The sequence below is a fragment of the Beta vulgaris genome, chromosome 4 (genome assembly GCF_026745355.1).
Source record: "Beta vulgaris subsp. vulgaris cultivar EL10 chromosome 4, EL10.2, whole genome shotgun sequence".
NCBI classification, from domain to species: Eukaryota; Viridiplantae; Streptophyta; class Magnoliopsida; order Caryophyllales; family Amaranthaceae; genus Beta; species Beta vulgaris.
Window position 1 is genome coordinate 1426701 of NC_079205.1, and position 14319 is coordinate 1441019.

At 34.3% G+C, this 14319-nt stretch overlaps 2 protein-coding genes and 1 long non-coding RNA gene across 4 annotated transcripts; 1 reads left to right on the forward strand and 2 right to left on the reverse strand.

Annotated features, from left to right (window-relative positions):
- Window positions 1–488: 488 nt before the first annotated feature.
- Window positions 489–5105, reverse strand: LOC104891808 (probable cytokinin riboside 5'-monophosphate phosphoribohydrolase LOGL10). Of its 2 annotated transcripts, XM_010677561.4 has the most exons (4): window positions 4451–5097; window positions 2520–2648; window positions 1892–2076; window positions 489–1302 (listed from the first exon to the last, which is right to left on the reverse strand). In XM_010677561.4, exons 1-4 carry the CDS (start codon window positions 4670–4672, stop codon window positions 924–926), a joined length of 915 nt encoding a protein of 304 aa, XP_010675863.2. In that variant the 5' UTR covers window positions 4673–5097; the 3' UTR covers window positions 489–923. The 2 variants fall into 2 exon arrangements, with proteins under 2 accessions (XP_010675863.2, XP_057249807.1); XM_057393824.1 differs by lacking the exon at window positions 2520–2648 and having other exon boundaries at window positions 4451–5105.
- Window positions 5106–6478: 1373 nt separating this feature from the next.
- On the reverse strand, window positions 6479–9339 carry LOC104891807 (40S ribosomal protein S8). Its single transcript, XM_010677559.4, has 5 exons — window positions 9183–9339; window positions 8976–9048; window positions 7336–7669; window positions 6962–7128; window positions 6479–6721 (listed from the first exon to the last, which is right to left on the reverse strand). Exons 1-5 carry the CDS (start codon window positions 9184–9186, stop codon window positions 6646–6648), a joined length of 654 nt encoding a protein of 217 aa, XP_010675861.1. The 5' UTR covers window positions 9187–9339; the 3' UTR covers window positions 6479–6645.
- A 2499-nt stretch (window positions 9340–11838) lies between these two features.
- Window positions 11839–14213, forward strand: LOC104891806 (uncharacterized). The gene is made up of 2 exons (XR_789859.4): window positions 11839–11992; window positions 12806–14213. It is a non-coding gene; the product is annotated as an uncharacterized LOC104891806 (long non-coding RNA).
- Window positions 14214–14319: the final 106 nt, after the last annotated feature.

The window sequence follows — 14319 nt, forward strand, 5'->3', positions numbered from 1 at the left end:
CATGATAAAAGTTGGTTGAGATGGTAATTGTGTCATGTTATAATAGCAATAGGTCACGGGTTCAAACCTTGTTGCAAGCTAATTCTATTGGACAATTCTAGTGAAATAACAAAGGTGACACATGGCGTGTATACATTGTCACACACACCTTTCAACATATTACTATGGTTTCTGGATGCTATTATACAGCTCGATTTTTTAATTTATCGATAAAAATATCTAAAATGGTTGCTAAGTAAATGAAGTCAAAGCTTTCAACACAAGCATGTATGAATAAATGTCTAATAAGTAATTAATGAGGCCTTGAAAACCAATTCATTTAGAAGGGAATTGTGGAAGGGGTTAATGATTAAGGTATTCAGATCAATAGTTATGAGAATCCTAATTGCTTTTTTATTGCCAAATTAGAGTTTTACATACTTCAAGTCACCAACATGATTAAGTTATATTCTTCTGTTCTGGGTGTAATACAAGAAACATCACAGAACTAAAGCTGAAACTTGCAGATCTCGCAACATTAGAGTATAACTAAACATTCTTCATGATTTGGTTATTCTTCCTGTTTCTGGGTGTAATACAAGAAACATCACATAGCTACAGCCGTTTGCGGACCGCGCAACACTAGAGTAGAACTGTAGAAGTAAACATTCTTGATGATTGGTTATTCTTCCTGTTGTGTGGGTGTAATAGTACATCACATAACTAAAGCTGTTTGCGGACCTCGCAACACTAGAGTAGAACTAAACATTCTTGATGATTGGTTATTCTTCCTGCTGTGTGGGTATAATACAAGAAACATCACAAAACTGCTTCTGAGGCGAAAGGGCGATGATTGGCCTTACGGGTGGAAGCTGGTTCTCGGTCCAAAGCTAGTTCTAGCTCAACTTCAAAAGCTGGGTCGACCTCGCAAAACTAGAGTAGAATTAAACATTGTTGATAATTGGTTCATCAAACTCTTCATTGCTGAGAGGAAGACCATAAAATTCAGCTAGATAAGCCAGAGCTTCGTTGTTGTTACCAAACACCTTCCATAATGACTCCACCTCTCCCTTTGCAAGGTTTCCCCAATGTTCACATTCATCGAGAAAATCCAGCAGCTTAGTGTAGTATCCATCATAATTCATGAGCAGGAACGGAACTGGAAGCTCTGATCCTATTCGCTGCAGCTGAATCAGCGCTAGAATCTCGAACATCTCATCAAGAGTGCCAATTCCACCAGGAAGAGCAACTACAGCTGTCCGATCTGAGGGGCTGTTTCTTACTGCAGCATCCACAAATCCATGTTTTCGTGCAGAGAAAAACCTGTACATTACGTTGGAAAGGTTAGATTACCTGAGTTTGCAACGGAGCGAAGAAGAAATATTTTCCATTTCTCTAAAGATAGTCTTGTGTTATCTTGGAATTAGATGATCGATTCTTAGATGTAGTTTCATATGAATAGATGCATATGAAACCCATGCCTATTGGTATGGTACAGTGGCAACTGAAAGCTAGTATGAGTAGATTCTTTAAAAAACATCTGGCATATTTCAATTGGTTCGACCAAGTATTAGTTACACGGAAAATATTAAAAAGTTAAATGAAATACGTAAAATAATTACCCTTGTGATCATACATGCTAAAACTTTTTCAATGTTTTTTGTATGATTTATACCTGGTGTGACCAAATATTTCCAATTAGACTGTCTGATCCAAGAATTTGTATTCTTAGAAAAGACTGTTACTAACTTACTATAAGCAAACAGCAACAACTAATACAGAATTTCGGTAGGTAAAGATGTTGCAATAAGCCAATAATAGGGAAGTGAACAATTATTTAGAGGCATTCATGGCTTTCAAGCTTCAGTAGTGGCAGAAGAAGAGGGATAATGAAACAAAATATAAGTGGTACCTGCAAGTAAGATATGTATCAGGAGGAAGGTAAGGATGAGAGCCAGTTGAAGACCATTGACCTGCTTCTTTCTCGATCTTAAATCCACCAACTGGCTTCCCAGCTTGCAGTGCACCTCTAATAGCTGCATCCATTAGTCCCGGACCAGCTCCAGTCCATGTTGTGCTACCCAACATATACGCAATCTGCAGAAGGAAAAAGTCGATGTTAGTGTTGGGAGGAAAACGGTTTTCCCATGTTTCTTAGTTTGGGTCGTAAATGATGTAAATTAGTTTTTTCTAGTGATGGAAAATAGTTCTCCCAAGGATGGAAAACCATATTCTCCTATCTATCACTTACCTTCTTCTTTCTCTTCTCCTTTCCATTTTCATTTTCCTTCTCTCTTTAATTTTTCTCTCGAGGAACAGTTGGATTCTATCTAATATATGTACACATTAGCCAAACAGAGCTTTAGAGAAGCTGAATGAAAAATCCTCGTTTCTCTCTTTTATCACGAAAAAATCACCAATACAAGAAGTGTACATGCACACACACATACAGATTCTGACAAACAATAATTTCTACACAGAATCAGAAATATCATTGTTTTATGACGAAGAGCAAGAGCTACAATGTGGGAATAACTCGCCTCTCTGCTGAGTTCAAGAGCTTGCATATAATGTGGATGATCAGATCCTGGTCTAGCAGAGCCAATGTAGATAACTCCCCTACCTAGCCTGTGAATTAGTTCATAACACCGTTCAATCTCCTTTCTGACCTTCAAAGGCAAAAATTAAAGCACTGCATCAGCTACTGAGAAAAATGAAGATTTAAGACAGGCGTAAACTGAAGTTCAAACTTTATGATGCAGCAAGTAACCGAGCAAGTGATATAGTTCTGCAAAAGGGATGTGGACATATCAATAAAGCCAAACTATAGTTCATAACCTTAGGACAAGGCCATGACTCTTACGGCCTGTTCGGTAGTCGTTAATAAATGATGGTAATGGGAATGAATGTTAGAGTCTAATGTCAAAAGGGAAGGACCCTTAATATATCCATGTGGAGGTAATTTCAACCCCCAAGTTTGTGTTTTTTCTCCTTGGAGAGACAATCTCACCCCTAAGCTTGTGTTTTTTCTCCAAGAGGAAGCAATTTTCATTACCACTCATTACCACCTACAAGGTGGTATTGGATAGAAATTAAAATTCAAGAAGAAAAATACACTTTAGCATAAATTAGCATTACCATGGGGAATGAACAATGATTTTCTTTACAATTTTACACAAATTCATTCCCGTTACCACCAATTATAACCAACTACCAAACAGGCCGTTACTTCACACTAGGGAACGGGTTTGTTGACTGATAGAAAATCAAGCACGTCGGAAGTCGATTGATACAAGAATTTCTTAGCAAGTCTACTGTGTTTTCGCGGGCTGGTTCAGGTGTTAGCATGGCTAGTTAATGTTTGCTGCAAACCTGAAGACTTCGGAAGAAGGGAAGTGGATGAAAGGAAACCTCCATCAGACAGCAATGTATCTTTAAAAGTCGAAGCAAAGCTAAATTATTGATTTTCCATAAAGTCGAATATGCAAGCACAATAAACGGAAGTCCCAACTTATGATATTAAGCAGTCATTGGGTACTGCTGGTTCTCGTCTTTATATCTAGGGTGTTAACAAACAGAACCGAGCTCGATCTTTGGGCTGATTTGTTCGACTCCTAGCACTTGCATTCAAGCCTGAGCTAAGTCTCAAGCCTTTTTCTAGCTTAAAATTCGAGTTCAATTTACCTCAAAACACAATAAGAGTTTGAAAATTATGCAGTAACCAAGTATATACTCTTCCGTGTCACTGAGATTTTCATAACTGAGTTTTTTACTATCAATTTGAAGTTAAATTTTACTTCATTAATTGATAATTTGAAAAAATTACAAGCCTATTCATGAGCTTCTGCTAGATTTGCTTGGATCATGAAACTTTCGAGCCTGAGTTTGAATAATTCACAGAAGCCACTATCTATATCTCCGAAGCGAATTCCGAAATAAGGATGGAGGTATGCATTGAGAAATTTCTCCAATTGAGAAGAGGGTGTAATTATGGTCCATCCTACTTAGACTAAGCAAACAGTGATGAACTTAGCTAAGCTAGTCCTCATTTCTGTACCTACAAACTGAATACAATCATAAAGTTGACAACTCTATAAATGAGCAATTTACCAACTTCTATAATCTTAGACTTCCTCCGTTCCATACTAAGTCAAACACTTCTCTAAAAAAGCTCTCGCTAAGTGTTTCACTTATTATGAAACGGAGGAAGTATTATGCTTCAATATACTACAAATTTATGGTAAATGAGCTGCTTCAAATTCATCAAAAACAAAATACCCTACTTCTATAAACCAGTACACACTTCATTACAAATTCAAACACAAATCATACCCATCAATTAATTAAGTTATTAAGCACATTCACCACAAAAAAAAAAGCTTCTAATTGTATCAAAATGTTTCACTAATCCTAACCAGAATCAATCAATTAAACTATAATCACAAATCAAATAAACAGAAGATCTCAATACCTCATTTGCGCTAGTTCTTTCTTCAAAATCAATCAAATTCCCATTTTTGCAGCACCCAACTTCAATCTTTTGAAAACTCTTTGATCTTCTTGATAACTTGAAATTCATAAACTGGGTTTCTTCTCTTTGCTTAAAAGATTGCAACTTTGGAATAAATTTCTCAAAATTTTGAGTAATTAAAACATGGGAATTCAATGAACTGACCAAATTAGCAAAACCCATTTTTCAGCCGTTGCACAAACGGCTCTTTTGTTGTGTTTCTCTGTTTCTGGTTTTCTGTCAACCCACCTGACAACAACCCCTTTAAATACACCTCATTTTCATTCTTCAATTTTCTCTCTATTTATCAAAAATCTATACAAAAAAAATTATAAATTCTTGAAGAGAAAAAAAAAAAAAGGCACAATCTAGCATGTAGAAGGGTCGGATTCATTATTTTAGTATGATCTAACTCAACTTTTAGTTATTTATTATTAAATTTGGCAACTTTTTTGTGATCTATCATGTAGAAGTGTTCAACTTTTAGTTCTTCTAAATTGTTTGTTTAAAGGTGATTTATTTATTTATTGTAAATTGCTTGATATTAGTTAGTGTTAAATGTTAATCTCCCAACTTATAAGAGCACCTAAATTACTATCCTACCCCTCCTAATCCTAACTTGAACACTATGATTGAAGAATCATCTTCTTGTGCATCAATTTTGTTTACTTATAAATATGAAAAAGACAAGGAAGAGTTATCCAAATTGATTATCAGAACTCTGAAACCATTTTTATTTGCTGAAAATGATGCTTTTAATGATTATACAGTCTCATGTATACAATACAACCCCAACACAAGAAAGTGTATAAGGAAGAAGTAGAAGAAACTTCAATGAAGTTATATCAAGTTAGGGTGTAAGTGGATTGGACTTTACCAAATCCAAATTCAGTTGACTCGAGAAATTGAGTCCAAGTCCGATCCAAATATTTTTTGAGTCCAGTTTAGTTCAGTCCGATAATTTTTTCTTGAGTCCGTGTCCAGTCCAGTTCAGTCCAGTCCGACTATTACATTATTTTTTCCTCGAATTAGATTCAATGATTCACACTGTTTTCTCGTAATTGAATTGGAATAATTAAGCTCATTATATCCATTTTATAAAATAAGTCACGTACCTCTTTTATATTATATATATAGATATTAATTATATATACATTATATATATAAATATTAAATATATATACATTTATATATATATATATAATAAATATATATTATGTATAAAATTATTTTTGAATTGGACTGTATTTATTGGACTCGAAAATTTGAGTCTAAGTCCAGTCCAAAATATTTTTACTCCAGTCCGACAAGCTTGAACTGGACTGGATTTTAAACTTTTTGCAGTCCACATACACCTCTAATATCAAGAGCAAAAGCGTATGTTAGTGAATGAATTGTCTAGTCTTCGGTCACTCTAGATGTTTGCGGCTCTCAAATTGTTTCTTATTGTTTCCGTGTAACCGCTCATTGGATTCATGATTTTTGGACTGTCTAAAAACGTATACTTGCGTTTACAGAGTTTAGAGTACCCACATAATAATGTGAATTTAGCTAACGTTATTTTGTATGCTATTGATATTTATCGCCTTAATGGTAAGATTATGGCAATAACATTTGATAATGCATCTTCAGTACTTGTTATGCCTAATTGCGTTGATATGATTAAGAGCAAATTACATGATGTTTTGCTAGATGGTGCTACTCTTTATGTTCATTGTGTCTCATTTTGAATTTGTGTGAACAATTGAGTTGATTTGATTTGATAATGCATCTTCATCTTCATGATTAAGAGTAATAATAACACAGCAATCTTTATTGCAAACCGAGGAGGCGAATGCAGCCTCAAATTTAAGAGAATGGTTATTTGCCCTTCTGTATTCGCCGCTCGAATTCTCGAATCTCATATCTTTCTTGAACGTATGTCCCCAAAAATTTCATATATCACTTGTTATATAGCTCAACCATGAAACAGAAAACAGAAGAGAGAAATGCGAGCCAAAAACTTTTCAACTCAAGGTAACGTAAATATGAAAGTATCACACTACTGATTACAAAAACGTTTTGGAAGAATTCCCATTGAGTTAAACTAGAGAAGACTAGGACCAACCGAAAAAAATGAAGAGAACTCTCGAAGCTGACTATAAATATAGCGAAACTTAAGCAGCTGCCTTGCCCTTCTTCCTCTGGATTTTCTTCATGTAGAATTCCAGCTCTTTGCCTTCCAAGATGTATCTGCGATAAACCAATCGCAGCGCTTTTAGAAAGTTAAACAAAAAACCCAACAAGTGAACGGGAAATGCGTATGAGAAAGAGTAAGTTCCTCTTCTCAATAGAGATGAAAATATGCCATGCCATCGTTTGGAGAAGACAATGTTTTCATTCCTTGGAAGAACTATTTTTCACCCTCTACATGGATTTTCCAAGATAATGTTTTCTTCTGACCTAAACAAAACACTGCAATAAATTTCTTACCCATCAGCACGGCCACATTGACCAGGGCGGGATGAAATGCAGGCTAATAGACGACCACCACCAAATTGTTCTTCGATGTGAGCGTCCAAAGTGCGAGTCTGCTGACGCTTCTCTAGCTTTCTTGCAACATGGTTGCTCTTTTTGGCTTCCTCTGTGGTCTCACCCTCCTGTCAATAGGACACAGAACGAAAAGATGAACTTCATTTTAACCAACATTAACAAAGAAAGCCCTCAAAAAGTAAGACCTTATAGAGACAGATGATAAAAAGATTGAATAGCAAAGCTAGGCTAACTTTGAGCTTGATATTCTCAAACAATAATAAATTATAATTATGATTACGCTTTATAAAAAACCATTGGGAAAGAAAATATACCTCAGCTTCTTTCTTAGCAGATGCAGCAGCCTTCTTCTTGCGTCCAATTTCAACTCCATAGTGCTGAAGATACCATTGCTTAAATGGTGCAGCATCAACCTGGACAATGGCACTTTTCACCAAAGTCTGTGTCCTAACCAACTCATTGTTGGATGCATTGTAAACGACGTCCAAGAGACGGGTCTTGCGAGTCACAGCCTCACTACCCCATGAGAAATTTCCGGTATCCAACCTCAATGCACGCCACTTCACATTACCACCACGAACCCTAACCCGTCTAACTGTCTTGTTGCTCGACAGCTTTGTGTTAGCAGGCTGTCTCCCGAGCTCGTACCTTTTAAAGAATACCCAAAACAAAATTATGAGTAGAGTTAAAATACGCAAAACTAGAATGCCAATCAAAAAAGATAAGACAATGAACAAGGACCAAAAAATCATCAGACGTAAAAGAAATTATCAAACTCCAAAGAAGTTTCAACTGTAACCAATACTGAAAGACAATGATATTGCAAAGTTGTACAGCTCATGCTTAAAATGAAGTGCAACACTAAAAACATTTGATACAAAGACAAGTTGATGACATGGAGCAAAATAGAGGTTTTAGAAGAATCACGAAGAAACAACGAATTTACAAATCAAAACTTGCCAGGAGCAAAATATGTACGCCACAGCATCAATGTTTTTCCTCAATATTTAAGGCAAACTGAAGGATGATGACATGACACAGTAATGTAGCTTATAGTTATGTTGCGTGCAGATATAGTTACTTATCAGCACAGGACCGTGTAATAAGCACAAAATTGTCATGAAATTCAAAGAAATAACAAGTATGAGATATCACATACTTCGATAAAAACAGGACAATTTTGATCACTGAAAAGAGCTCACTGAATATGAGCATCAAGACATTCCGAAAATCAATAAAGGAAACAATACACATCGAATACCAACACAAAAGAAATTGTCAAAATAGTTGTCAGCTCATCGATATAAATCTCTCAATGGCAAACTCTGCCAATTAAAGTAACACAACAAAAATCCAATTCATTCAATTGAAAAACTCAATCATCAACTCTATTCTCTAACTCATGTGGGAGTAGAAAGCAAAATATGTGTGCCACAGCATCGATGGCTTTCCTCAAGAAAGTAAGGAAAGCTAAACACTCGTACCACGGCAAAACAATGTAGCTTATAGTTATGTTGCGTGCAGATGGAGTGACTTATCAGCACAGGACCGTCTCATAAGCACAAATTTTCCATACTATTATAAAACAATACATTAGCGCAAAAAAACACAATCTTGACTGCTGAAATGTAGCTAAAAACATATTCCAATCAAATTCAAAAACAGATAAATCAACACCGCACATTTTTTTTCAGAAATCTAACAACACACACTACATAATTGTAGTATAATCATCATAAAACTCACAAACAACCAAATCAAGTAAATCATCAACCAATCAAACACAAAATAATTCATAAATCACAACTTTCGATAACCAGAAGCTTACAAAATAACTTAAGATATAAAAAAATTCATACTATATCTATATTAAACGCATCAAAATCAAACATTCTCCAAACAAAATTATTAAAAAAAAAAACTTAAAAAATCAAGATTAAAAATAGAATCATACTTTCTCTTCTTCCTCCACGCCTTCTTCTTGCCACCAGTGGCACGTCTCTTGTGCATAGAATCACGAGAAATACCTAAAAAAAAAAATCAAACTCAGATTAATTTGTAAAAAAGCAAAATCGAAATCAAAATTTAACGCCATTGAAGATAGAATTGAAGATAAGATCTGATGAATTGAAGGAGGAGAGAGAAAGTATGAAAATTTTACCCATTTTTGCGCAGTTGAGATGAAGAAGAAATTAGGGTTTCGGCTACTTAGCCTTTGAAGGTATTAACAACGAGGGCAAGGGAGCAGCCACTGTGAGAATGAGGAAGAAATTGAGGGAGATAAAGTGATAAACCCTAATAACTATCTTTTTAATGGGCTGGATTATGGGCTTTAGTTTTTTTAAGTTGTAATGGGCTTTTGATAATAAAGATTAGTAGCCCGACCCGAAAATTTTGACCCAAAAGTTTGGGTTTTGAAAGTATAGTGGGGTCAAGTACTCAAGGTCAACAGTCAACACATGAGGTCAAGTTTAGCCAAAAAAAAAAAAAATTAGGTCAAGTTGCAAATTAATGTTTTAAATTTTACAATTATCTTTTTATTACTTGCAATTACGGCTGACAAAAATTAACTCAATCTGATAATCCGACCTGAAATGGGTCGACCCAATCCGACTTGAAAATATAATGGGTTAGGTTCATATTGACTTTTTGAACCTCAAAATAACCCGAATAACATGATTTAGAAGTCGCACTATTTTTAGACCAGATCAACTTGAAATTAACCCAGACTTTCATAATTTATACCGCCTATCGTTTGTTATTCTTATTTGTATCGGGTCAAGCCCATTTCTTGGATCACCTAAATTTCATTGCAGGTCATTAACTCATACATTCATAACTTAGCATGTATAGTTGAATTTTATTTCAGGTCATTTTGGATTGGTTTCGAGTCAACCCGAAATTGATAAGGTCGGGTTTGGGTTATGATTTTCGAAATAAAATTAGAATCAAGTCGGATTTGGTTAGGGATAACTGGTAAGTGACCTGAAATATAAATCAGGTCAACCTGAAATTGACCCAATCCGACCTGATTGCCAGCCCTACTTGCAATATTTGAGTTTTTAGGCTTGTCAATACACAACTTTAATCATTAATATTTTTAATTACCTTTTTTAGTAAAACAAAATTATAAAAAGTTAATATACTTGACATATGTATCAAAATGAATCTAATAATAATCCAATGTGAGTATATTTTTTCGTACGTAAAAATCACAATTGATGATGTTATATTAGAGTTGTGCGTAAAATGATGGTATACAAATTTAGTTGGTGTAATTAATAGAAAATGGAGGATGTATATTAAAAGGGGTCGAGTTTGGGGATAGTCTTCTCACATGACTTACTTTTCGATTGGATTTAGGATTTGTTGCATCGTATTTAGTTTTCTTTAATATATTGATGTGAGTGATTGGTTTGGAAGAAAACATCTTTCTGAAGATAATGTTCTCTTTTTCCATAGTTGGGTTGTAAATGGTGGAAAATTATTTCTACACGATGGCAAATATTCAACTTTCTAACATAGTGACACTTTATTTTCTTGATACTATCCCTTTTTTTACATTATTCAACATAATGAAAGTAATCTTTTATAATACAGTAGCATTTTATCTCATACGGGCATCCTTTACAATCTACATTTAATGATCTTTATATCCACTAGTTTATAACATTGTCGTTCTATATTTTTCTTAAATCACATGTGCTAACATTTGGTTCGTACTAAATTTAGTATGACTAGGTCAATAATTTTGTATTAGATTTCGTGTGTCTTTCCATGTCAATTTCAAATTGAATTTACCTATTACCAGTTTAATAAGTTACATTTTGCTCTATATTTGGGTTCAAAATCCTCATTATCTTTCTCATTTCTACCCCGATCACTAGGTTGTCATGCATAATTAAAACATAGTACTTCTGCTGTTAAATAAATTATTTTTTAATATGGATCACTATGTGATGAATATCACCAATCTTGAGATTAATCATAACTTATTGAAATTTGCTTTTGAAAAGAAAGACATCTCAAATTTTGTCACTACAACTAACTTAAACTAATATTTTCATCCATTGTATATAATCTCAACATTTTGAGTACTATGTTATGTTATTTCATTTAAATCCTTGAATTAATTTTGTATTTCATATATTTTCTTTCTACTTAATATGGACTAACATCTCATAACTTGCATGGGATCCAAAAACTATCTAACGTTCTAAAATATGCGGAGATTTTATTTTACAACTTCTACCTATCACACAATCATCCAAGTATTCGTCTGCTACATGTCTTCATAATGGTCACACAATCGTCATTCTATACAACTAATTAATAAAAAATTTAAACATTACATGACAAATAAAGCCTTAAAATCAAGGATGTCTTGACCTAATGGTTAAAATTGATGTGCTATAAATAATAGTTCATAGGTTCGAATCCCCTTCACCTTCTTCGTACTTTGTACTTTCACAATTTTGGTAAATAAAATGGATACCTAATAACATTTTGGCCATATTTTCTATAATCTTGATCACCTTCAATACGTGCATTTACCTGTCTTTTATGTAGATTTTTCGTATTTTTATCTAAGTAACATCTCTTGTCACTAATCACTATTTACCCAATTTGAAATAAAATCTTATAAAGTGCATGTGTTAATCAAATTGGAAATTATAGAAAAAAATTGGATTAAATATCGACATAGCTCAATTTTCTTTTACCAAATTTGTCGTTAAAACGATTTCTTCTTACTAAATTGTCATTGACGGTCATTTTTTTTTACCAATTTGGTCAATTTGCCGCCAACTAATTGCAAATCAACTTGGAATTTTTATTTGGTTTGTCTTAATTAATGTTATGTTCCTTTGTTCAACCAAAAAAAAAAAAAAAAACTAACGTTCTTGAAGTTTTGAACACTTTCTCTCTCTATTCTATAGTCTCTTCCGAGATCCGATTCACGAAGCTTTACAGGTAATTTCTTTTTCTCAGATCAAAAACTTGCAATGAAGTATTTGATAAAATTACCCATCAAATCAATTCAATTAAATTAATTTCCTAGTTTACTTTCAATTTTTTGATCCAACCCTCATTACAGTACCGCACAATAGATTCTTCAATATATCACTTTTCGAGATGTAATTATGCAATTTTGATGTTCTATAGTATAAGGTTGGAACTTTATTGAAATTATTTCACTTCCATGAGTTAATGATTCATTTCAATTGAAGCAAATATTGCATATATTTTGTTCAATCAAATTATTAAATGAATCAGTTTATTCAGGTCTATGTACCCAACATTTTTTTTGGAGCTTCACTGATCTCATACTTAGCTATAACCAACTGGGATTGGGTTGGCGTGAGTGGCTAAGAGTATCTCGCTCCTTAACCAAGATTCCGGGTTTGAGCCTTTGAGGCACCCATGCAAACTCACGCAGGAGATTAGTGCACTCGTCGAAGGCGGTGGGAAACTCCTCATAGTAGAATTAAAAAAAACTTAGTTATCCAATTACTAGAATCACATTTCCACTATGATTGTTGATGCCATATAAGTTAATTGGTAAAGTTTTGTGAGGGTGGTATCCAAAACCTATAATCGAATTCTGTCTACATCACTGCTCTTAGTCGCTTTATACAAAAGGAAAAAACACATCTTCACTATAATTTCTATCACTTTTCAGTTGGATAATATACTTACTATATTTTGACTAAAAATTATGTACTATACCTTTATATAGTTGGATAAATTGCTTATTGTTGACTTTTTTTTTTTTTAAATTGTCAGTTGCTGCATTTTTTTTTGGGTGAATGAACTGACAAAGTAGTAGTAAAGATGAGTATATGTTATCCTTCAACGCCTGGAAAGCTGGCAGTGACAATGGGAATGTTTGTTGGTGGTATTTCTCTATTCGTTGTTGGTATTCATTACTCCTACAAGAATGTCGGTCCTCAGCAAGCTCGTACAAAAGCTCGAAGTGATTTCGTTAGGGAGTATCTTAGGAAAAAGCATGGGTTCGGTGAGAAGAAGAAATGAGGTAGAAGTGTCTAGTTTTTGCTTGCTTTCCAAGTTGTATTTCGAGTATTGACACAATTTACAGTTGATTTGTTATGGCTTTGAACATTAGATGCCAAATCGAAATGAGAAGTTTCGATTTGTGGAGTTGATTGATTAAGGTGTTGCTTGATGTTGTAGGGATTTTCTTTGAACTTTGCATTCGTTAGTTATGTTTTACTGATGGATGATTTGTGGTGCATGGTTGTTGTCTATGTAGAGGAATAGACTTTGGTTTTTAAAACGAAGATATTAAGAAAACGGGGAAACCTCGAATTGTAGCCATATTTGTGGCCGGAGTTTCAGGCACAGAAAAGTTTTTAGATGCAAGTAAACCAGATCCTAGAGGTTTCTGTGCTTCCGAGGTTGTTGTAGAGGTGTGAGAGGAGGAAAGATTTGTGCTGCAGCTATGAAAAAAGTCAAAAAATGGTATCTGGCTTTATCAATACGAGCCTTAGTGTGCTAAGTTATTGGTTGGAAACTGATGCTGTGCTGTATATGCAAAGTTTCTGCTCGTTTGGACTGGGTTTTCAAGATATCTGGATTGCACCATTCTAAAAACCTGGCAATCATCGAGTTTTTGCAACATCGGATGTGAAACATAACTATGAAGGGCTCATCATTGAGAGATTTTCTGTGACAAAAAAGAAATACAACTATCTGAAAGGAAGGTTCAATGTGGAATGTGAATCTTTTAGCTTATGATTAAGATGTACTATCATTTTGGAAGTTGAAGGAAAAGCCAAGTGGCTGTGCATCAGTCTTTGGTCGAAGCACGAGGCTAAGAGTAGATGTATGTGTATCTCAAGAGTAGATGTATGTGTATCTCGATGCTTCTAAGTGGCACGACTGTCTACTCTATGGAGTTGACAGAAACAGGACACGAGGATGAAGACTTATTTGTATTGATGGAAGCTTTAAGATTGTCGGAAAATCCATTACTTCAGGTATTGGCAGATAATACCTTAGCTTTTTTTCTTAGTGAAGAAAATAGATCAGAACTTGTTGTACTGGTTTATGTATATGTTTCTGCTATGTACTGGGAAAAGGAAAAGAAGAAGAAAGCATAAGATAGTGCCCTAGTTGTTTTCCTTCCTGTGTATTAAGAAAAGAAGTGGGAATAAAATTCTTAATTCTTCAAGTCTTGCATATTTTACAAACTTTTTGATTCATTATATGTTCATAGTAAGAAGAAACCTGGTAAGTTGGTGAAATTAGCAGACTTCAGCAATGTATAACTATGTTGG

Coding starts and splice junctions, on each gene's coding strand:
- LOC104891808 (XM_010677561.4), bottom strand. CDS start 4,672: ATGGGTTTTGCTAATTTGGTCAGTTCATTGAATTCCCATGTTTTAATT. Junction 2,649..4,450: donor AAAGAACTAGCGCAAATGAG/GTATTGAGATCT, acceptor TTGCCTTTGAAG/GTCAGAAAGGAGATTGAACG. Junction 2,077..2,519: donor CTCTTGAACTCAGCAGAGAG/GCGAGTTATTCC, acceptor TTCCTTCTGCAG/ATTGCGTATATGTTGGGTAG.
- LOC104891807 (XM_010677559.4), bottom strand. Junction 7,129..7,335: donor CTGCTAAGAAAGAAGCTGAG/GTATATTTTCTT, acceptor TCCTATTGACAG/GAGGGTGAGACCACAGAGGA. Junction 6,722..6,961: donor CAATGTGGCCGTGCTGATGG/GTAAGAAATTTA, acceptor GGTTTATCGCAG/ATACATCTTGGAAGGCAAAG.